Source organism: Lissotriton helveticus, chromosome 1_1, assembly GCF_964261635.1.
Source record: "Lissotriton helveticus chromosome 1_1, aLisHel1.1, whole genome shotgun sequence".
Lineage (NCBI taxonomy): Eukaryota > Metazoa > Chordata > Amphibia > Caudata > Salamandridae > Lissotriton > Lissotriton helveticus.
Window position 1 is genome coordinate 1,354,508,705 of NC_136057.1, and position 22,824 is coordinate 1,354,531,528.

At 44.8% G+C, this 22,824-nt stretch overlaps 1 protein-coding gene across 1 annotated transcript in view; it reads left to right on the top strand.

Moving 5' to 3' along the window:
• The first annotated feature begins 351 nt into the window (after window positions 1-351).
• SREBF2 (sterol regulatory element binding transcription factor 2) overlaps window positions 352-22,824 on the top strand; it is a 251,077-nt gene continuing 228,604 nt past the window's right edge. Inside the window, exon 1 of the mRNA XM_078683331.1 lies at window positions 352-508. Coding sequence (XP_078539457.1) covers window positions 355-508 — 154 coding nt within the window. The 5' untranslated portion in view covers window positions 352-354. The remainder of the gene's footprint in view (window positions 509-22,824) is intronic.

The following is a 22,824-nucleotide window of genomic DNA, read 5'->3' on the forward strand; positions in this document are numbered from 1 at the left end:
TGTGCGCTCAGGGTTGACAGCATGGCGTCTTACTGAGCTGAATCCTTGAACTGACCGATTTTATTATAAAACTATTTGCACTTGAGTCTCCAAATTGTATTGTTATAGTTTTTATTAAATAACTTGTATGATTGTCTTAAACTTGATTCAATAGAAAAAACATTTTTTTAAACATAATAAACAAAACTTTTGTGTAACTGTGTGTTTTTATACCCGTAGGTTAACGTACTACGGTAATATGCCTTACAGTTTCCTTTCCTGTGTCATTTTTCGATATCTGTGTTCTATTCCAAGATGGCCTCGTTGGTTTACTTGTAATCTTGCCAGAGCGAGGCGTGGTTCGCAGAAATTGCTATGCGTGACGTCGGTGTTCTCGCGGGCGGTACCACAGTGGGCCTCCTAGCATGGCGTTGTGACAGTTCCCGGTGCGACAGCAGGATGGAGTCGTTGGAGGTCATGGATGGGCTCAGCCGGCTGGGGGACGAGCTGACCATGGGGGACATCGATGGTGAGATCTTGGGCCAGTGAGGGTTTGGTAGTGAGAAGCAATCTAGAGTGACAGCTAGAAGCGAGCTTTAGGGAGAGGCAACACGGTTGTTTTGTAAGTGAGGGGCGATAGAAAAGAATGCTGTAATGAAGGTGTAGCAGGAGCGCCAAGGGATGGGTGTCAAGCAAAGGCTGTGAAATGTACATGACAGGAGATGGCGTTTAGGGAAAGGTAGCAAGTAAGGGGTCTAAATGAGTGGTAGTAAAAACAAAAGCATATGAGGGGAGGGCAACAAGAAAGGGTAGGTGTAAGGTAAATGTGGCTTGAGACTGGTATAGATGGATGTTTATCTTCACTCTAACGGTAAATGTATTAAGTGAAGCCGAAAATGAATTGAATTTAAGGTGCCCCTTAGGTTGGATGGCTATATTACCACAACCAAAAACTAGGATGGCCACAGACATACTAAAAGAACTAAACGTTGGTACTGATCACGGACACTGGAGGGCATAATTACAGCACCAAACCAATATAGGACTAGACTCACTGCCATACCCCACAACCTGTAATTTGGGCTACAAATAAAAACAAAAAAAGACTAGCATGTGAGGGGTCGTGCACTTTGTTACATTTCAAAACAGTTTGACTAGAGTTTCCCTTGCATTCTGGGAGACTTAATACTATATTATAATGGCCTCACAAGTTTACAAGTACCAGAACGCAAATGAAAAATAGCGCTTTATAACTTCAGGGGTGGGGAGCTGCCCTGAGACCTGCGATGCACTTAAATGTTCAATGGGTTGGGAAAAAAGGCTTAAGCTTGTCTGATAGGGCTTCTGAGTCACTGATTCACTCTCCCTTAGAACACGCTGAGCTGCATGAAAGTGTTATGGCATCCCAGCATGTGAGTCTTCGAAGAATCAGCTCCTCTCACTGGTGTTGAGAGAGCCGTGGAAACCTGAGCCTGCACTACACACTAAATAATGTACGGCCGCCGACCCTCTATACAACAGGGATTTATATTTATTTAATCAAAAAGTGGCGGGAGACGGGGACAACTTTTAACAAGCATTTACAATGCAACGGTTTCGCCTTTGCAAAAGTTAGAGCTATGAAAAAGGAAGGATAAAAGAGGGAAGAGTCTAGAAATGGTTATTTGGGAGATCATAGAAGTAAAATGAGGTTTGGGACAAGTCAGAGGGTGGAGGTAGAGCATACTACATGGTCACAATATCACAACTGCCCTCTTATTTGGGCCCCATTCTGTCCTGTTCCTGCTGCAAAAAATGTGGAAAGTACAATAGACATGAATCTCCCAATGGGCTGCTTGTAATTTCTTTCGAACATATTTTCAGCTTTTTAATGCGTCAGGTCCAAAGCCAGTTTTGTTCTTTAAAATGTGTAGTTACATGTAGAAAGATCCATGTACTGATCTCAGCAACTCACTAGTTAACAACAAATATTTCCTTCCCTTATCTGTTAATGACTGACACATTTCATGCGACTCAAAGTTCCGGAGAATTTGAGAAGTTATTTATTCCTTTAATTCCGTTTGGAGTTTTGCTTGGGAAGATGATTGGGTCAAGCTTACTAAACAATGCATGCGCGGTCTGTTGCGAGCATATTGTGCATTACCATGGTCGCCTCATTAGTTACTCGGAAGTCTACAGCTGACAACCTGCTGACTCAACAATCCAATTTACCCTAAAAGCAGGCAGACGGCAGCTTGTTTTACAAGGCACCTCTGCAGCAGAAAGGTTATCTCGCCAACAGCTGACATGCTGGCTCAGCCTGTCTCTTTATATATTCAAAGGCTTACAATATATTTCTCCTCGTTCTGTTTGTTCCCTAGCAGCTGGGTCTAACTACCCAGCACGCCGCAAATAACGGTGTTACTCAACACAGCATACAATCCAACAGCTCGAATATGAGTCATGCTGATGTTCTCGAACTAGGCCAGAATTGTGTAAAAGAACTAAATCTAGAACGTTGCTGAAAACACTTTGAATCACAAACAATGAAATAATGATATAATACATATAATGATTCAAAGTCTGCTTACCACACACCCCAGCTCTGTCCCTCATAAGCTTCCATCTTCCTCAGACTGTTCTCCTGTCTCCATGCTACATCTAAAAGGGCGCTCACCTACTCCTGAAGAGGCAAACTCTGACACAAGCCCCACATTTTGAAATATTCTTCTAAGTTCATCAGCTCTAAAGCCCTTGCACACCCGCTATTCTGCCACCTCAAAATAGGCACCACATTCTATTTCCACACTCTGTCGAGCCAGGCCTGATTTCCTTGGGCTATCTGTGCCATGATTTCTTAGTCTGTAGGCTCGGTGCTGCTGTGTTACTGGAACAGTGATAGTCAGCTTATCAGTTTTCATTGAAAGCAAGCACAATCACAGCCACCACCCTGGTATGTCGACTGTCTGCGGCCTGCCGTGCACGGTCACGGTGCCGCCCCCATGATCCATCTCAATGACTCATCATGGACTCGACAGTCTCGACTGACTCAGACTCACTCACTTGCGCGAAGTTGCGATCGATCCGACTCTCTCTGTCTCACCAGCTCAGAGCTCACCCCAATCAAGTTGTGCGTGACGGGTCGACCTCTGACCTTGATGGCAGCAGGGGCTTCCAGTCGCACAGAGAGAGTGCCGCCCGGCGCAGGCGCCCAGAGCCACCTGACCCACCGCCACAGCCCAGTACTGTACTCCTACTACTGTAGCACTAGGAGGAAACAACAGGGCAGCTCTTGGAGGCCTGTTGGGCTGGGTAGGGTCAGTTATATGCCAGCGACAATTGACTTCTCTGCCCGAACGTGGGTGTCCGAGAGCGCCGATTCCATGCTAGATTTTCATTATAGTCACATAAAATGAACCAACGCACAAAGCAACTACAGGGTGAGTGGAAAGACAGCCCGCGGGTGGATTCGGCCCTTCTGGGTCCATGCTGGGTACCCTGTTGAACTGGCAGTGAGTGGGTCGTGTTCTTGTATCCTGTAGGCAGTGATGGCACACAAAAACGGGCCACACGTTGGTCCTTTCAAGCTGGCCCTTTTGGCTTTGCCAAACTGCCACAAATGCCAATCCAAAACTGACGCTGGACAGCCTAAGCCTAAGTTAATTTGCTTTTCGGGGGCACCAGGCACTTCCGGTATTTCACAGAGTCGCTGTCAAACAGCCTTCTTCGGCTTTCTGCTTTTTAAGGGCAGATCAGCAGCGCTGTTGGACGACGTCACAAGCCCAACTGCTTAGGCACTGCTACTAGGCTACCAGAAGGGCTGGGGCTGTGTCAGCCACACTTGACGGCCTCTGCAGTTGCCCTGCTGAGTTGACCTAGGGCTTAGCTATCTTGAGTGCGGCTGGTGCAGTGGCACCAGGACCTTCAGTTTTAGTTTCTCAATGCACCCTAAATAGGGCTTTATTCTACTAACAATCAGGGGGCAAGGATACCACGTCCCTTTCTTGCGCGCTAAAGCCATGTCACTCTTGCTACGTCACAGAGGGCAGCGGCCTGTGGAGAATCCGACGGTGCTGCGCTTTCCAGATGTTGACTGGATGCATCTCCTCCTACAGGTGCCTGGATTTTGAGATGATACGATCATTTTTTTTAAAGGTATTGGATAGAAACAAAACGCTACCACGGGAGAAAGGGACACAGGGTAGGGTATCAAATAGCAGCAAAATGAAGAGGAAGAAAGTACCTGCGAGTCAGTGGGCCGCCTCCTGTAGCAGGGCCAGGGCAGGCAAGGCAACAACGGTCGTTACGTGGCAAGAAAGAAGAATGGATGGTGCTGGAGGACTGGTCTCGGTCTCCACACCCGGACCTCGAGGCTCGACACGATGGAAGGGGGCGGCGTGCACTGCGCGCCGCGCGTAACGCGTCACCACCAGTGCGGCGGCGAGAGCGAGGGCTGGCCCAAAGTGTTACAGGGCCGTCATCATTGGTTGCGGCTGTGCGCACCGCGCACACTACCTAATTGACGGCCCTGTGAGCAAGTCTGGGACTGGGAGGGAGGTGGTACGTGGTGGGGGCCTGCCGCCCTGTACTCTCTGAGTCTGAGATAAACATGATGGATCATGATGACGTCAGACGTCGCTCGTGATCGGTGCCGGCCCGTGCTTGCTGATATGTTCTCCATCTCCATGACTCGCTCCATCGCATCTGCATGTCGACGGTGTACACTGACTGTCTGACTGTAATGCAAACTTAAGCAGAGCTGAGCCTGAGTGAGCACCGCCTGGCCACCGGGGTCACCGCGCGCCGCGGCCGCCCTAGTCACAGGCACACTACAGCACAGCTGAGCAGGTCAAGGTCACTGACTTACAGGCAGCAGGCCGCAACGGGCCGGGCCTCCGGCCTCCCCTCTCCAGTCACAGTGAGCGTGCCGGCCCGCCCACGGGCCGCGGCCGCCTCAGCCGCCTCAGATAAGGTGCCGCCTGGGGCGGACCGCCCCCCCCTAGCTACGCGGCTGCTTACAGGAGCTCTTAATGGGAAAGGACGGTACCAGCGCCAACCTGCAATAAGCGGTAGAAGGTCTATCCCAAAATAATAACAAGTCAGGTCCCGGGCCGCGCTGTGATTGGCTGACGTCACGGGGGTGTCCCGGGCCGGCAGCCAATCACAGCGCGGCCCGGGAATGACGTCACGGGGGTGTCCCGGGCCGGCAGCCAATCGCAGCGCTGCCCGGGACAAAGGGGCGGGGCTTAAAAAAAGCACCAGAAACGCCCCCGAATCGCGTTTTCGTGAGAAACCGCGATTGACAGCCTCTGTCTCCCAATGGCTAGCCTCCATTTATGGAGCTAGCCAATTGGAAACAGAGGCTGTCCTAACCTCACTATTGAAAACAACAGATTTCGATCTGGGAGGGGCTTCGCCCCTCGCCAGGTTACGAAACCTAAAAATCAGGTCTGTCGGGATAAATTCAGGATGACTGGTCACGCTACATTAAGGAATCTGATGCTCATCGCAGAGATAACCCATGACCTGTATCACAGCCTAAGATGTATAACGTAACAGCAGAGCTCTAAGGGACAGAAATACCCCAGAATTCTCGATCCCTGTGACTTTTTACCTTTGTCGTATAGCTTCTTTTTGACAGAAAGGACAATTCATATGTATTTGCTGCTTGTGGTCCAGCATGCTCTGTGTTGGAGGACCTCAACATTTGAACATATGCAAAATAGTATTAACAAGGCCAAGTAAAAAGAGTTCGCGAGGGAAAGTCGGCCATAAGCGATGGAGGACTGTGTTCAAGTGAGAGAGGAGTAATAAGATGTGTGGATCCTAAAGAAAGTTCAGAAAAAGGTAATAGATAATATGTAAAAGGAAGTTTTGAGAAAAGTATGAGAGAAGGCAGTGAGATGATCAGGATCAGAGTAGTGTGTGTGAGAGAGGTGGCTTAGAAGTTAAGTGAGAGGGAGGGAGAAAGAGCAGCATGTCAGGATAGACAGGCGGGTGAAGGAAAAAGGAGAGAGGAGGGATATGTAAGATGGAGAAAGGTAAATGAGAAAGGAAAGATGTAAAGAGCATACGATTAAGAAGAGGAAGGACGATAAATGATAAAAAAGAGAGCAAGGGGAAGCATTGAAAAATAGGACTCTGTGTGAGACATGGTAGAGCAGTTTTGCGGAAGAGATTGCCAAGTGAATTCCTAGACTGCCGCCAGCAGAGACATCATTTTACTGGTGGAAGCAGCAGTGAGACCATTCCTAGGGGGGTGGTACAGAAAGGTGTGCTTTCATGTAGGGGAGCAGAAATCCTCTCCATGGCCCTGGTAGTGGGAAGAGAGGTAATCATAGGTGATAGGAAAAAGTAAGAGAGATGGCAGGCGAAGAGGCAATGTGGAGCAGAGTCAGACTGTGTGTAAGAGAGTAGGGTGGGAGAGAAGGGGACAAGCGGGGCAGGTGTGAATGTAAAAAGAGAGAGGAACAAGGATAAGAGAAAAGGATGGAAAGAAAAATTAAGGTGAAACAAGATGACAAGGTACTGAGCACAGAGAAAAAAAAAACGAAAGCAGAAGAGATCAACACAAAATCTAGTGAAAGGGAGAATAAATCGGGACAGAGAAAGGGGATAGCTTAGTGGACAGGTATTCTAGATATCAGAAAGGGCAATGGAGGAATACAGCCAACATAAGAGATTTGCTTTTTTTGGCTTTGTTTCGCCTTCACTCCATGTGTAGGGAGGTCTTAGTATACATGCAGCAAGGCCTCAGCCTGTGCGATCTTGGGTTTGTTGACAAATGTGCATGTGAATAGTAAATGCAGGGTCTGCAAGAAGTTACAACAGCAAAACTAAATATGGCCATATCTGTGCAGCAGGGGTGGCAGGCTAAATAATTGTACTAGGACTTTCAGGACATGACAGAAATATTACTGGTAGTATTTTAAGCGCGTGCAAGAAATGGGAGAAAGAGTGATAGCAAGTCTTTTGACATGGAATGTCAGCTGAGTGAAAGTAGCAGCAGTACTCTTATATTCACTAACTAATTCGAGTATGCACTCACCTTTTTGACTTAAGCAGCTTCATACACCTGTGCGTATTCTACATGCCACTTAATAGACAAATTCTTGGACATCTTCTCATTTCATCCACCTGACATCCATACACCTTACTTCTCAGTGATTTCAACCTCCTGGATAAACACACACGAAAAAAGTAGCGCCACGCTTCTGAGCCTTATTGACACATTCAACTTGCTTCGTTATGTCACCCAATCAACACACTCCAAACAACACATCCTAGTCTTCGTGATATCAGTAACTATCCACTGCATACCTCCCATACTTCTGGACTAGACTGACTACCCTGCCATCCAGAATACCCTTCTCAGCGTCCAATCAACACACCAAAGTCAACTCAAAAGAGAACAGCAAAGTTTCAGCTTCTTCAAAGACTTGTCCATCGACAACCTAAAGCTCAAACTCATCTCTTGCCCTGCCACCACTCTTTCCAACATACATATGCTTGTAAGCATCTTCGTTGCATTTCTGGAAAATCTTGTGAACAATTGCGTTCCAAATAAAACTTGCAAGTCGAAACCTTCAGTTGCAATGCTGACAAACACTTAATCAGCAGACTGGAAAGAAATAGCTAAAAAAGCTGAACCCTAAATGACCTTATACTATATACGTACCGCCATAGAACATGTAGACTAACCTAAATGCATCAGCCAAAGGCAAATACTAAATTATTATACTCCATGAAGCTTCCAACAAAAGTAGAATACTCTTCAAGATAATCGCACATTCACTGGATAAGTGCAATGCCATTAACAGCTTCAGTGGAAAAAAAGAACCAAGGGATCGAAAACAACAAGCGTGCTTCTCTTAAACCTATCCCTGTGTGTAGCATCCCACAATGACCATCCTGTCTCAAGAAGATCTAGCTGGCATGCCTAACTTCCTCTAACCCATACCTATGATAATGTCTTAGCTGTGTCCTTCATCAAAGCCCTCTGCAGAGACGTTTTTTTTCCCTTTAAACATTTTTTTTTAACCCTTTCCATGCTGATGACGGAACCGCTCCGTCATCAGCTGCGGTTGGGCTGTGCTGATGACGGAGCGGTTCCGTCATGGCCCAGCTGCCGCGCCTGCGCGGCGCGTTCTATTGAGCGGGCGGGGCCATGACGGAACCGCTCCGTCACGAGCACAGCTCAACCGTGGCTGGTGACGGAGCGGTTCCGTCACCAGCATGCAGCCGCCCCGCCCACTTAGCGCTGCGGCGGAATAGCCGCCCCAGCAATGCGGTTAACTGTTGCTCACCATTGTCGACCTCTTCCCCCTGGGCATTTTCACAGGAGCGCTCAAGATAGGTCCCATCCTCCTACTCAATCCTTCCACTCCTGAAGAAACCCACATTAGATCCTGATGGCCTCTCTTACTACTGGGCCATCACTCGCCTACTCACATTTAAAGAGCAGTCTGTACCACTAGTATATAAAGATAACTATACCAACCCCTTCTCTCCAACAATCAGAAAGTAAGTTTGAGAGTCATGCCCTATCAAACCTTTAGGGTTTAAGGCCCAACGTTCACCCAATGCCAAGTCACATGGATTCACCCTGGACCCCGACCTCACCCTTAAGGAACATCTTGCCAAGAAAACGGACAACTTGGTATCCGCTCTCTCTGCAAAATAAAATGACATTGTTACCCCCAGTAACCTGCTACTGAACTGCTGTGCAAGCCTCTTACTCATGTCTGGATGGTATCAACACCATTCTCTGTGGTTTCCCCGCCTCCACACTGGCTCCTACTACGGAGTATTGGGGCTGAAGAAGTGTAAAACCATCACCCCATTTCTGATAGAGCTCCACTGGCTCTCCTTGTCTTCTGTGTGCACTATCTCCAAGAATATCTGAATCATCCACAAAGCCACCATGCCCAACTCCATGCCGCTTTGGCTGACAAACTCACCATTTCTGGTGGCTTTTGGCACAGCATCTGGCTGGAGGTAAAGTGCAAAAAGTAAAATCAAGCTAACATGTTTCCTCCATGGATGCACCCAAAATCAGTAAAAATAGCACTGTGTCCACATGGACCCTGTGATCCCACCCCAATTTAGGAACACTACATCTCCATTCCAGCAACAGTCCAATTCTGCTCTCTGGGCCCATCTTCCCTTGTCTTTCAGTTTGACTCGTTTCGCTGCCTTTTGGCTTTTTGCTATACAAATATCACATGTCTCAATACATAATGCCTTAACTGTACGGTTTGTGAGTGGTTGAAGCTTCCATTATAGCTGTCATGCTCATTTTGTTCTGCAGAGAAGGGAAACTTGCGCTCTGGCTGCCTTCGGTGAGGGAGGGAAGCTAGTTTACTTCTGTCATGCTGTACCTTTTTTCAAGTAATTCAGCATTCCCTGCTGCTACTTTTTCCATGATGGGGAAACTTGCACTACTGTTCCCCATGTAGTACCCGTTCTGTAACTTAGGGACACTTCCGCTGCTGCTCTGTGTACCATTTATGTACAAAAAGGATATTTCCACTACTGCTGTATTGTCTGTACCTGTTGCACGAGGGAGAGAATCTCGCAATGTGGATGTTCCAGTTACACACATTCACTGAGCAAGTGAATGTTTCATTATGTGCGATGTAACTTTGTGCTGCTTTCATGCTATCAAATTCTTGTCAAATTCCACCTGTCAATTACGTATTCTTTGTGGTATGGAAGTTGGCAGTGTTTGCCATGTTGTACGTGAGCTTAATGATGATAAAGTTAGGTTCAAATATTTTCACTATACGAAAATAAAATCATTTCTTGTTTTAGTGCACGGCACATGAGGAAGAAAAAGTGAAATCTCACAAAGTATGTGAGCAGACCTTGCCGTTCATTTTGAAGGTATAATTAGCCAGCTTTCTAAACGTATCAGGCCACTGTAACATTTTTAAACAGAGCTGTTAACCCCTGGCAGGTGTGATGCCCATCAGTTCTGCTTTTCGCCACTGGAACTTGGCAGGGCTTTAAGTGGGATGAAAAAACTGGGGGGTCCTTAGGGGTCGTGGCCAATGTAAATAAAAGCGCGGCTTAAAAACACGTAAGCTAAAAATTTGTGCTTAGCATAGTGTGCCGCCGGACTGGTATTTTGCTGTGTCTGTCATTGCATCCAGATATATGATCTAACAAGTAACATCATACCTACAACAAGTCAGGACTATTGGCTTTGTCAATGGTTGTTAGTTGCATAAGATAAATGAGTAGCAACTATGACTTGTATTAATATTGAAAAAGCTTCCACTTAAAGCCCTTGTAACACCACGATAATGTTGCTGCTCCTGAGTTTCAAAGAGAGAAGGGAAATCCAGAGAGAAAATTACTCTCTTTAAAGGACTTCCCTATCACGCTCGAAAAAAACGGACCACCTGTGCGGGCACAAAACAGAGCCCGACAGAGACCCGTTTCGAGGCCTCCTTAAAAAAACTGCCGGTGCTCAGACCCGGTGAGACCCGGCCCACCTAAAGCCCTGGAACTTGGTATGTTCGGATTTTGATGTCCGTAATGACAGTGCTAATACTGCAAACCCTAAAATACAACATGCTTTGGCTGAAATCAGGACTGACTGATGCTATCATATCATTGAGCCACTTGTTGGTCTTGTGAAATCAGTATACATTGCAGTGTGCGGTATTTCTGCCTGTTTTCCTTTAGAGGAAATCAAGTCTTAAGTCCATGAGGGGAGAGGGCTCAAATGGCCTTTCACTTGTAAATGTTGACATTCCACTGCTGAAAAGTTAACATTAACATTCTTGTAAAGAAAAAAAGTATTTACTCAGAACAGTAGTAGCCTACTGAGGGTCTCGCCACTGTGTAGTTATGTTTGGGTTAGTTTTTTTTTAGGTTGAGCCTGGGCAGCGCACATGCTGCTCTGCGAGGCATGCTGTATTGCAGTAAATGAATGACCACATTTATAGAGCGCACGACTACTCAGCAAGAGTGTCCGGGCGCACATTTTTCCCATCTGCCTTTCCAAGTGCCCCCAGATGCAAAATAATGAGGTTTGAAGCGGTTTCCTAAAGACAGCCAGGTCTGTTATAGATCTCAGGTTTGATGGGAGAATGTTCCAGGCTTGGGCTCCCAGGAACCTAAAGGATCTCCCTCCAGATTGAGCTTGACGTATCCTGGGCACTGAGACCAAGCCATTCGAGGAAGACCTCAGCGTTCGGGATGGAATGCAATGGGATACTCTCTTCCTGGGATATCCAGCACCCCTGCCTTGTAAGGCTTTGAAAATCAGCACAAAGGCCTTAAATGTAATCCTTCCTCTTTCTCACTGGAAGCCAGTGTAGAACCTTGAGGTGAGGGGACATTTGTGTCCTGGGATTAAGCATGAGCACCAATTTCGCCGCTTCATTTTGAACTACCCGCAAGCGGTTGAGAAGATAACTTGGGTAAACCCAGGTACAAGACATTCGCATAATCCAGTCAGGAGGTCTCCAGCGCCTGGATCACTGTTTTCCTCATATTCAGTGATAGCAGAGGTAGAAATTTCCTCAGCATTTGCAGTAGACCAAAGCAGGTGCCTACTACAGACTGGACTTGAGGTCTCATTGAGGGAGAGCTACCGCTAGAGATGCCCAGATCTTTGACCATGTTTTGAACAGAAGGTAGTGTTGACATATATGGTATATAGTTGAAGCGCCGCCCACTCTCTGCCCATATTTTTAATTGGCTTGTGTCATTGTCCCTTGTAAATGCTGGATTCTGAATCGTTAGTAGGCTTGTTAGCCCCTCCTTAGTACCGCCTTGTCTTAATATGTAACCTACAATAGGTAGCGTCACCTACATAGGTGCCGTCCCCCTGAGCACAGCGTGAGGCCTGCTAAAAGCAAGATCTATAAAGTGCAACGATAAATGAATGAAATAGATTTGCAGCTTATTTAAAGGTTTTATTCTTCTGATATTATGGCTCCATATCGAGAATGATTCATCCATAAGATGCATTAATCCATCATATAGTTCAAACGTATCTCCTGATGCATTTCGGGCAATGTCAGCCCTTCGTCAGGGGAAAATATATGAATTGCGTTAGCAATAGGTGCGTCTTCAGTGGCGAGTGTTCTTTGGTTGTTACACGGGACGTTTTATTTAGTCTGTAAGCACTATTTTCTGTATGCGTTTCTCCTACTGCAGGCACTACATGCTTTCCAGCAGCATTCAGTTCCGTCTTGCTGTTGAAGTGCCTCCTTCTGTAACTTTGGACATAGGGGTGCATCTGCAATCTTGTGGGTCATCGGGTTTATTGGTATTAACTTCCCAGGCCCCCCGAGAAGGGCCGACTGCTGCATTGATGCATGCAGTAACTGACTGACCCAGAATCGCAATTGCCACATAGATAAGGACTTGTTTCGACGTAAGAAGTGTAGAAATTTTTTTTTGTTGAAAATGCCATATTGAATATGTTTGTCTACAGTGGTCTTGGAGGACTATGAGAATTAATGTGCGTTTCAGCATTTATATGCACGACACCGTTCTTTTGTAGGAAGTTGTTTTGCAAGACGGCCTCGGGCCTCTCCCATTCAGTGAACCTTTGAAAAGCAAATAGACTGCACATCCTTATGTTGTCTAAATGAGCCTATGAACTATGCATGTAGTAAAGTTACAGCGCGCAGGCGGTGTTGAATCAGGAACTGTACAGCATAATCGATTCCATGACATTTTGTTCTTCTCAGTCATGTCTGTGTCATAATGGCGGCCATCCCTCAGCACCACCACCTGAAAGCCTTAGGCATGTTTTATTGTCAACAGGAAGGAAGCCTTGCTGCACATTCGCAAACCTTTATATTTATTGCCGTATTATACATATTTCATTTATGCCACCACAAATCTGCACCTTTTTTATCTGCCACTGTCGGTCACGGTCACCACAGGAAAACTTAGGTCAAGATTAGCAGAGAGTCACCCAGACGTGCTGCTTTCTGCTGATATGACAACATGAGGTACTGTCCTATGGCTTAATATGTGTGCTTTGCACGACTGGTATGGCAAAACATGAGCTGGACAGATTTATTGATGTCTTTCAGGTTTCAACTACTGAAAGAGGACCACTGTAGGGGCGCATTGGCTCATAAATGTCAACCAGTTGGATGTCAGTTAAGAGGGTGACCTCATTAAAGTGAATGGAGTAAATATATTTTTTGGAGGGTGATGCAGGTATGCAAAGAGGGTGGCCTAATGGAGGTCACTGGAGACTTCTTGCCTTTTAGGAGGGCGAAGATTACAGAACAGATGGTGACACCCACCAAATGAGGGTGAGTTCACATGTTCAGTTCTAGTTTCTAGAGGGAGGGCTTAAAGCGGGACAAGCACAGACATTATCAGCGTGTTGTGAATTTGGGTGTCCTAAACGTTTAAATAATTGCTCCAGGACATCTAATCGAAGTGACCCAGTGTTGAACGCTTTATTATATGGCTCTAGTTTAAAATACACTGGCAATTGGTTAGTGACCGATTAAGGAAACTGTAATGATACCTTTCCTCCGATCTCAAACCAGTCTCGTGGCTCAGAATCTCTGGATGGCACAGAGAAGTTTCTTGTTTCACACACTGTTCCTAGAAACAGCGCACCGTTCTTGACCTCACCGTGCACTAATTAGAATTTGCCTGAAAAATATGGACCACCATTACCTAAAGATATCCAATTAGACTATCTGTTCTTTCTTTGATAAGAGATTGAAGAACCACCTGCCTCACAAACACTCTGACAAATTAGTCTTTGTCTTAAGTTTAGGTGTCTCTAGGAATGAACGAGCTGTCTGTCACATATGCAGGGTTCTTCTGTCTGCTTCCACTTTGCCATGTGGAATAAGGATTCCTCCATCATTCACTTGGCCTTGCACTGCCCACCTCCTCAGTTCTGCCTCTTCTCCCCCCCACCTTCTTTCCCAGACTGTTAACTTTTCCAAATTTCTCTAGACACTGGTTAGTCATTACTCCTGAAAAGTGTTTTAGAAATGCACATGGCACTATAGGGCTCCTTATTTGAACTCTGAAGCCTGGAATCTCTGGGGCTGTGTGATATATCTTTAGTATTTACTCCTCTGTAGTTTCTATAGGCAAACCAGTTTTTCTGCTTAGATGAGCAACTATCCTTTTTAGGTCGAGCCTGGGCAGCGTGTGCGCTGCTCTGCGAGGCATGCTGTACTCAGGTAGGGACTTGAAGCTCCGCCCTCTTTGCACATATTTTTCATTGGCTTGTGTCATTGTCCACTGTAAACGGTAGTTATTCGTTCGTCAATAGGCTTAGTAGTTCCTCCTTGGTATCGCCATGTCTCATTTTGTAACCTCCCATGGCGACAACCCCTTTTACGTGTGTTGTTACTCGGTAGGCTTTAATTACAGCCTCCGAACACTATTTTTGCAAATAGCTTTGTCCTGCCTGCTATTGCAGGCAGGACACACACTCTCATAACGCGTGTTTTAAAAAAAATAGTTTTATAGCACGGGCACCAAGCGCATTTGCAATGCAATAGGTCTCTCATTTGTGAGAGTTTAAGCTATTGGCATTGTAAATGATAATGCCTTTTATTTAACTGTTTTAAAAACAACACATAAATAAAAGGCATTGTCATTTACAATGTCAATAGCTCAAACTCTTGTAAATGCGAGACCTATTATTGCATTGCAAATGCTGCTTTGTTTTGCTAATAGCTTAGGCACCGTTTGACGAACATCACTAATCTTTCCCCCAAAAAAGTTCACTCACCTCAGCTCCTTCCTGGAAAGTGTCCGGGTGGTCTGTCAAGCGGGGGTGAGGGAAAGGGGAGTCCCAAAACGTCATTCCCCATAGGAAAATTTGTTAAAAAATGGTGGAAGAGTGTTACACCATTTTTGGCTGAAAGATAGAACTTTACGCAAAGCATGCTTTACGGTATTTGGTGTAAATCTGTTCAGCCATTTCCAGAAGTTTGCATGTAAAGTGATGGTCATGAACAATAAAAAAAAAATAGATCTATCTAGATAGTAAGTGCACTGTATCGCAACCTTAGAAAAAAAAAATAGAAGAATCTGATTAGCCAAAAGATGTATTTTTTCCAATCTGCCATTTTGGTCCTGTGGATCTGAGAGATCTGATTGGTTAGCCGCAAGATGGGGAAAAATGTTGCGATGCATTTACAGGACTCAGGGTCTCTGCCCCGTGTCCTGAAGTTCAAAAGAAAATCACATATAAGGGGGTATAGTTGGGTACCCTGACCTCTTGGGCCTTCTGGTGACGACCCATAGGAATTATTTTGGGGATGTACATTGTGGGTTACCTCCTTCATGTGAAGGGTTGGGTGGATGCTGTGGACAAATCCAAAGTCTTGCATCTAACAGACCGTCCATCAAACACTCCATCTGGAAGAACAGAAGAAGACTGGACTTGCTGTTTGAGACCTGTATGCAGAGCTGACATTGAACCTTCTCACACCTGTACTCTGGACTAAGTTATGGACTCTTAAGAGTCTGGTAGCTGACCTTCTGTGTGGCTACAGGGATACAACAAGTTTCTCGAGGCCTTTTTACCTTCTGGTGTTATGTTATGTTACTTTCATTTATAAAGTGCAGCTGTTCCCTCCCAATGGAGTATCCCAGAGTTTAGTCAGGTCAGATCAGATCAAATCATGTACGTGGATCGATCCTTAAAATATACAAATACTAAAAAGGGGGATGAACCAGGGAGGTACACAAATGTAAGATGTTTAGAGAGACGTAGACATTGGAAACAAGATGTGAGTGTTTTCTTTAATATCTGTAACTCTTGGCCTAGAAACAATGCTTGTTGCAATTGCAATCTTGTTTTGATATAAAATCAATAAAAAGATTTTGGAAAAAAAGGGGGGGAGAGAGATAGAAGCAGCTCAAAAAGTTAACTCAGATTCCTGTCATGAATGGCAGTAATCAAAAGGAGGGAACCACAATGTCTCATCAAGATACTTTATTTTGATTATTAAATATACCCATGAAAGTTCAGACAGAAATATTTAAAATCATAAGTTACATCCATCGTTAAAATAAGAAAAGGAAGATTTAATTTAAAATGCATAGAAAAATTGTAAAAGAGAAAAGAGGGAATAAAAACACATTAAAATACAGTTAAAATTGTTCTCAACAAATCAGTGGAAACTCTTAGCATATAAACCTACAAGGTGGTGGGATTACGCCAATAAGGTGCATGTTTCAAGAATGCACCCACTGAATAGGTCATTCGATGATTCTAGAGCATCCGCAGCAAGTAAAGGGCGGGTCTGTACTGCTGAAAACAGAAGTTGTTGGAAGAATTCCTATAAAAAATTCAGGATATTTAAAATCTGACGGTGACCGAGTTAAAATTATGAAAAAGGAGAAATGGTAAAAACTGTATGAAAGTCTTTACACCAGCCTCCCTTCAAAGAAGACTGGCAATTCAACATACCTCAACATTTCGAGTTAGAATGCTGCAGAATGGCATTGACTGAACGGCTTGTCTCACAAGTAAGTAGGACTTTGCACGGTACGTCAACCTTCAGCTTTACAGGTATTCAAAACCTCATGTTTTTGTCGCAGGCTTGGCTTCTTACTGTTAATTTATCTTTTGTACGCATAGATGCAGGCAGACAGTTTCATGTCTTCCCAATCCCTAGGGGGCATTAGTTTTCCTCAATATAAGATACATAATTTAACACTGCCTTTCTTTCTCAAGAATTAACAGCTGGATTTCCGTTTGACTCCTTTTCAGGAATCGGTCTCTTCGTTGAGTATTGATTAGCATCTGATTCACTATATACTTCACGTTAAATTAAAAAAAAAAAACTATTTTGTTTACACGTGTGCACACAGACATTGGTGTACTTTTTATAGCATCATCACTGGGCATTAAGGAGAACAATTTAAATAGGAGGTTGATGAGTATTACATCCCCTAAAAACTAATTTTATGATGCCATCCTTTTCTATTTCCAGCAAAAGACGGCCTTTATTGTCTAGAGGGTCATTGTAAACTAGACAAAGATATGTAAGTTAGCATACACACAGCGTTCCCCTTTAAAATTGTAGGTAATCCATTCCGTATTGTCCTGACGAAAGCCCTAGATAAGCAAGAACGACATATTGCTGAAACATGTTGACTCAATGACTAGATGTGCAGGATCAGTAATCTATCCTGATAGCATTGTTTTTGTTTTTAAGTTTATCCCTATCATTTTTATCTTATTTCTTAATAAATAGTCGTTTCAGGATATGAGAACATTTTAAATCACATGTCACTTCTGTCTACCCAGACAGTTTCCCTTGTGGTAGGAGGATAAGTTCACTTGGAGAACGGGGACACTCGGGTGAATAAAAGACCGTATGATTATACTACTTGCGACATCACGCCAACGGAGATAGCGTACTTGCTGGGAGTGAACACATGATGGGGGTCTTTGAGACAATATCCTCTGAGCCCTTGATAGACATTGTGGCTCACTCCTTTTGATTACGGGATCCTTAAAATAGCCATGTTTTAAGCTATTTTTAAATAATAATAATTTGATTGCGGCACGTGCAGATGGAATAAGGCAGCGTGTTCCAGTGGTTTGGGGCAAGATAAAAAAAATGCACAGCCACTGCTTGTAGCTTTGCGAATCCTACGTATAGTTGCCAAATTCATATTTTGGGATCTCCCCTTTCTACTCAGCAGGGTGAAGCTGATCCTAGTCTGAAGATATTAGGCGGCCACACTACACAAAGCTCTGTGAGTATGGTAAAGCAGTTTAAAAATACAGTGCTTCCTAATTGGCAACCCGAGAAGGGCATTCAGGAGTGGCTCCATAGTTGTCGTAGGGAGTCGAAGGCAAACCTGGTTAAGAGGGCTTGTGTGTTGGTCTTCCAACTGTATAAGGGCATCCAGCTGAAGACTTTATTTAGCATATGCAATATGCCAAAGCAAGAGCTTTTTCATACTGAGTGTATTGTCTAACCAAATGGCCAGCTTTTTGGGCACCTTTTTATTTTTTTGGAGCAGTGGGACTGACCTCATCTGAAGCAAGTCCCGGCGCCTACGTTTTGCCCTTGAGGTCCTGGGAGCCTTAGAAGTGACCAAGGGGAGCTGCTCCCAAAAAAACGAAAAGTTGTAACTTTGACATTTTTTGGACTTCCAAGACTTTTGGAACATCAGCGGGACCTTGCAGCAAAGGTGTCCATTTAAAAAGGGACTTTGTTAGCTACATCTTCAGGCTTGTCCCGCTGGAGGATTATGAGCTCAATAAAAATACTAAGTTCGTAGATAGAAACCTTGACCTGCAAAAGGCGTGCCCTGCTGGAGGATTTTGATTTCTATTTCAGAGACTAAGTCAGGAGGTAAAATATTTTACTAGGACAACCTGCGTGGTGCGGTCGGCCTGAAATTGCACCTAGGTCCCAGTCTACTACGATGCTTTACTTTTTCTTGGCTCCTTTGGTCTTTAAAAAATCACATCTCTGGTACTGATTGGATTTTTACTGCTATTTTGCTCATTTAAATGTTCTCATTGTCCTAAGTTAAACCTGTCTGCTCTGTGCCTTAGCTACCAGGGATTAAGCCCAGTTTTAAATTATTTAAACTGGGTTTTTCCCTGGCATGTTGGTGGTCTTATTCCTCTTGGTGGACTCTCACCAGCCCCAATTAATAGCCGCTTTCTTACATTGATATTTAGTGGTGGGTCCAGAACTTGTGTTTAGCAGTGCCTCTCTATTCTAAAAGTTGAAATGTAAAATCCCCATATAAAGTTGAACGCAAACATTAACCTTTTGTTTTTTTAATTGGTATAAGGAGTTGGGGCCTTTTTTAACACCCCCACCCCCTCATTAATTTCTTAATCCAATTTTTGCCACTTTGCTTTTTTGGAACATGGAGGATGATTTTTCTGATGTGTAGAGCCTCAACATTGGAAAGAGCTGAGAACCCTGGTCAAGCCGAGGAGGCTTAAGTTGATCTGGGAATCTAAGAAGGCGGATTCTCACAACGCCCTCCTGGCCTGGGAAGTGGTACAAGGGCTTCAGGTCACCTTAGAGGAGATTGACGGAGCCCAAGAAGAAGAGGATGCAGACATCAGTCTGTCTCAATGGGTATTCTTGGGTGCAGCTTTCCGGGCTGGGACTGAGAGTGGCCATTGCCTGAGCCCCTCATATCAGGCAATCTGTCAACTGGAGTACAGTGATAAGTCAGAGAAGGATTATCCTGCCAAGCTGGCTGCCATTGTCCCTGAGAAGTAGTAGATTGTTCTGAAGGAGAAGCTTGCCTTGAAGGAGACGGCCAGGCAGGGACTAACAACCAAAGGAGATGGTGGCAGCAGCAGGGGGGAGGTGGGTTGTCTACAGGGGAAGGGGGTCACACACCTGTTACATACTTAAAGGTGTGATGCCTAGGTTTGTGGTGGGGGACAACATTGATAAATGGTCCACTTCTTATGAGAAGACCTTGAGGATGCGCATGATAGATGAACAGCATTCAGGAGCATTGTTGTGTGGGTTGGTACCAACACACGGTTGATGGATACACTTTAGACTCCAAAACAGGAGACAGCAGATTCATGCACCCACATTAAGGATGAATTAGTGCAGAAGTTTGGTCTAATTCCAGAAGAATACTGTAAGATGTTCTGAGACACACACAAGGAGTCACAACAATCTTGGGCTGGTTTTGTAGATGTCTTACTGAAAGCACTGGAACGTTTGGTGAAGAGTAATGCAGTGAACACTTATGATGGGCTATACCATTTAGTTATGAAGGAACACATATAAAGTAATTGTGTTTCAGAGTTACACCAGCATCTAGTGGCTTGCAGGCAGACTGGCCTCAGGCATCTTGGAAGAGTAGCTGAAGTGTGAGTACAAACCAGGGTGTCCCAAGAAATCCCAGGGGAGTGATCCCAAGAAGGAGGCCCAGGCCAGCAACCCCAAAATTTGAACAAGATGAAAGCGGCCCAAACCACATCAGGAAGATGGGACCTTAGGGGGTAAAGAGACCTTTTCATAAGGGCTGGTGTTTTGATGGTCTACAGTCGGGTGATTCCTCTTGCTCCAAGAAGAAGGTACTCCGAATTAGCCACTCTGCAAGATTACCCAGATAAGGCATAGTTCATGCCCTAGTGTCTTTTAGGTCGGAGGTGAACCCAGAATGTGAGCTGGTGATCCCTCGGGTGGTAGGGATCACTTCCAGAGAGACATAGTGAATCGGGTCCATGTCATTGCAGGGTACTTGTGCCAGCCAGACCTTTGTGGTGGAAAATCTGATGTTCCCCAGAACATTATCTCCCAGGAAATGTCTGTAGGTCAAGGGAGAGTCTGGCCACCTTGTGGCTGTGGTCTCCTTAGAGTGCAAAGAGTAGTTGCTCAGAGAAGGGTAGTTGTATGTCCCCTGCTTGCCCACATACTGCTTTTTTATGAGTGTGCGACCACTGATGTGTAGGCTGCCTGTGCTGTCAGAGAAACAGGTGGTCCCACTGTTTTCAGTCCAGGTCCATAAGGTTAAAATGTCGACGTTTCGACCCCGAGATGAACGAGGTGGACTGAAGGGGGCAAGCTTGCACCCACTGTGTAATTACATATGGGTTGAACTTGTGCATGGGCTGAGTAGCTCTAATTTGAAAGGAAGAGGGGACCACGTGGCACATCAATTTGGAAACTAACGAGATCTCTATAATTCTCATGAAGAGTAGTATATGGACTTGATACTATAATTAGGATTGTCCAAGTTAATGGGCATAATTTCCACTTACTCAAGGGATTGCAACCAGAGCGTCTCACGTCGGTCAAAACCTGCTCCGTTGGCAATCCCTTGAGTAAGGAGAAATTATGCCGATTAATTCAGACAATCCTAATTGCAGTATCAAGTCCATATACTACTTTGCATGAGAATTATAGCGATCACTTGGCACATAATCGATTTGGACCCTGACGTAATTAAACGGTGGGTGCAAGATTTCCCCTTCTGTCCTGAAGTCGACATTTTAACCTTATTGACCTGGACTGAAAACTTCTCCACATATAGATAAATACGGCATTCGGAAAGTGTATCTATTGATTTGTGGCATTTTTTATTCTGTAAAATACCTTCAGCCGGTCCTTATTTGAAACCATTGTTTACACTGTATATAATTTCACTTGCATATTCCTATTCTCCTCTCATCTAATCACGAGCACTCCTATTCACATCATCTTTCCACTCACTGTGGAGGTGCTGTGTCATATGAATGAATGTGTATTGAGAATAATGATCTATTAACAATCTATACAAACAAAGTCAAGATTTATTTAGTTAAGTGTTGTTTTTGTAATATCGGATACTAAGTTATAGTGAATTCCTGTTGGGACCACCTGTTTTCGTGTACCAAGTATTACCCAGGTCCTACGGCTGACTGGGCCTCATTGCTTTGTAATGCAGTGTGCTGTCAGAGAGACAGGAGACCTGGACCAGATAGACCTGTCTCATGGAGAGAGTGTGTGCCACCCTTGAGGGGGGAAGACTGTTTGCTCACCATAGAAGTCTTGGGTTAACAGGCAAGTGTACAGTCCCGGGGTGCCACCCCTGAGGCAATAGAAGTGATAGTGGAAGGAGAGTGTCTGCTGCTAGGGGTGCAGCCCCTAATCTGAAAAACCTGGGAGGCATGACAGACCTCGGTAATAGGTAGGTGACTCCTTGTCAGTCCACCGGCTTTAGGTGAGGTCTATACAAGGCACAGGATTGAAACATCAACCTGATCGTTGATGATCCTGGTTCTTGACCTTGACAACTGTCAGTGGTCTCTGTTGGTTGCTTGCCTTTTGAACAGAGCTGGACCTGTCAAGAGAATGGCTGAATTGCTCTTCACCTCTAATCTGGGAGGGGCTGGGGCAGTGTGAGAAAGGATTACATGGTCATCCCACCCCCTTCTTTTTTTTCCTTTTTTTTGTCTTTTTCTGCTGAATCGTATTGCTGGTTTTTGAACTGTGCACGCTGGGGTGCAGCTGTCCAGGTTCTAGTGTATGTGTTCTGACTCCTAAAACATGCTAAAATTGGCAAATCCCAAATTAACATATTTAATTTCACAGTAAGGCTATAGCATACGGTACAGGAAAATGGACCCGTGGCATCGAAAGTTGAATGTTACCTGTGGACTGCAGCACTTACAGTACCATCCAGTAGAGTGACACAGAAAATATGGTTGTTGCGGCCTGACTGCTGCAGGTTTTAAACCTGCAGGCTAACCGATCAACATAATCCATTTTTCTCAAGAAAGAACCTTACTTTTAAATATTAAATGACTCATCTATAAGTATGCCTTGTAGCTCACAAGGTAGGTTGCGTAGTATTTAGAAGTGATGCATGAAAGAATTGTGTTGGCATTTGTCTACAGTGACTAGCCTCCAAAAGCTATTTTCACCGTGAAGGGCTGTAGTTGTCTCAGGAAAAATTGTAAAGTTCTGAATAAAACCATAGCTCTGCTACCTCTAGTTTAGGAAAAGGTACTGGAATACTTGCAATAGAAGATCGGCCTGCTGGTGCTTCCCATTTATGAGGTGTGAAAACTGTTCTCCAAGTATAGACAATAGCTTAAGCCTTTGTCAAGGAGACCTGTGTGTAAGGTATGTGACTCATAGCTCAGGAAGGGCAATTGGGGAGAAACTATTCATAGTTCAGTGTAAAGGAATACCTAGGGAAGAAAAGCCTTTGTTTTCCTGGACTGTCTGTAGTCAGCATGACACCACCCCAGTGACAGGGGAAGCAGGTCCCAGAACCAGTTTGGACTAGATGAGGAAGAGACTGCTCATTTCCCTAAAAAACCCTGGCTGGCACCCAACCACCTTCAAGGGCAGAAAGGTTGTGCCACTTTGGATTTTGTGTTTTTTTAAAGATTTTATTTTGTGG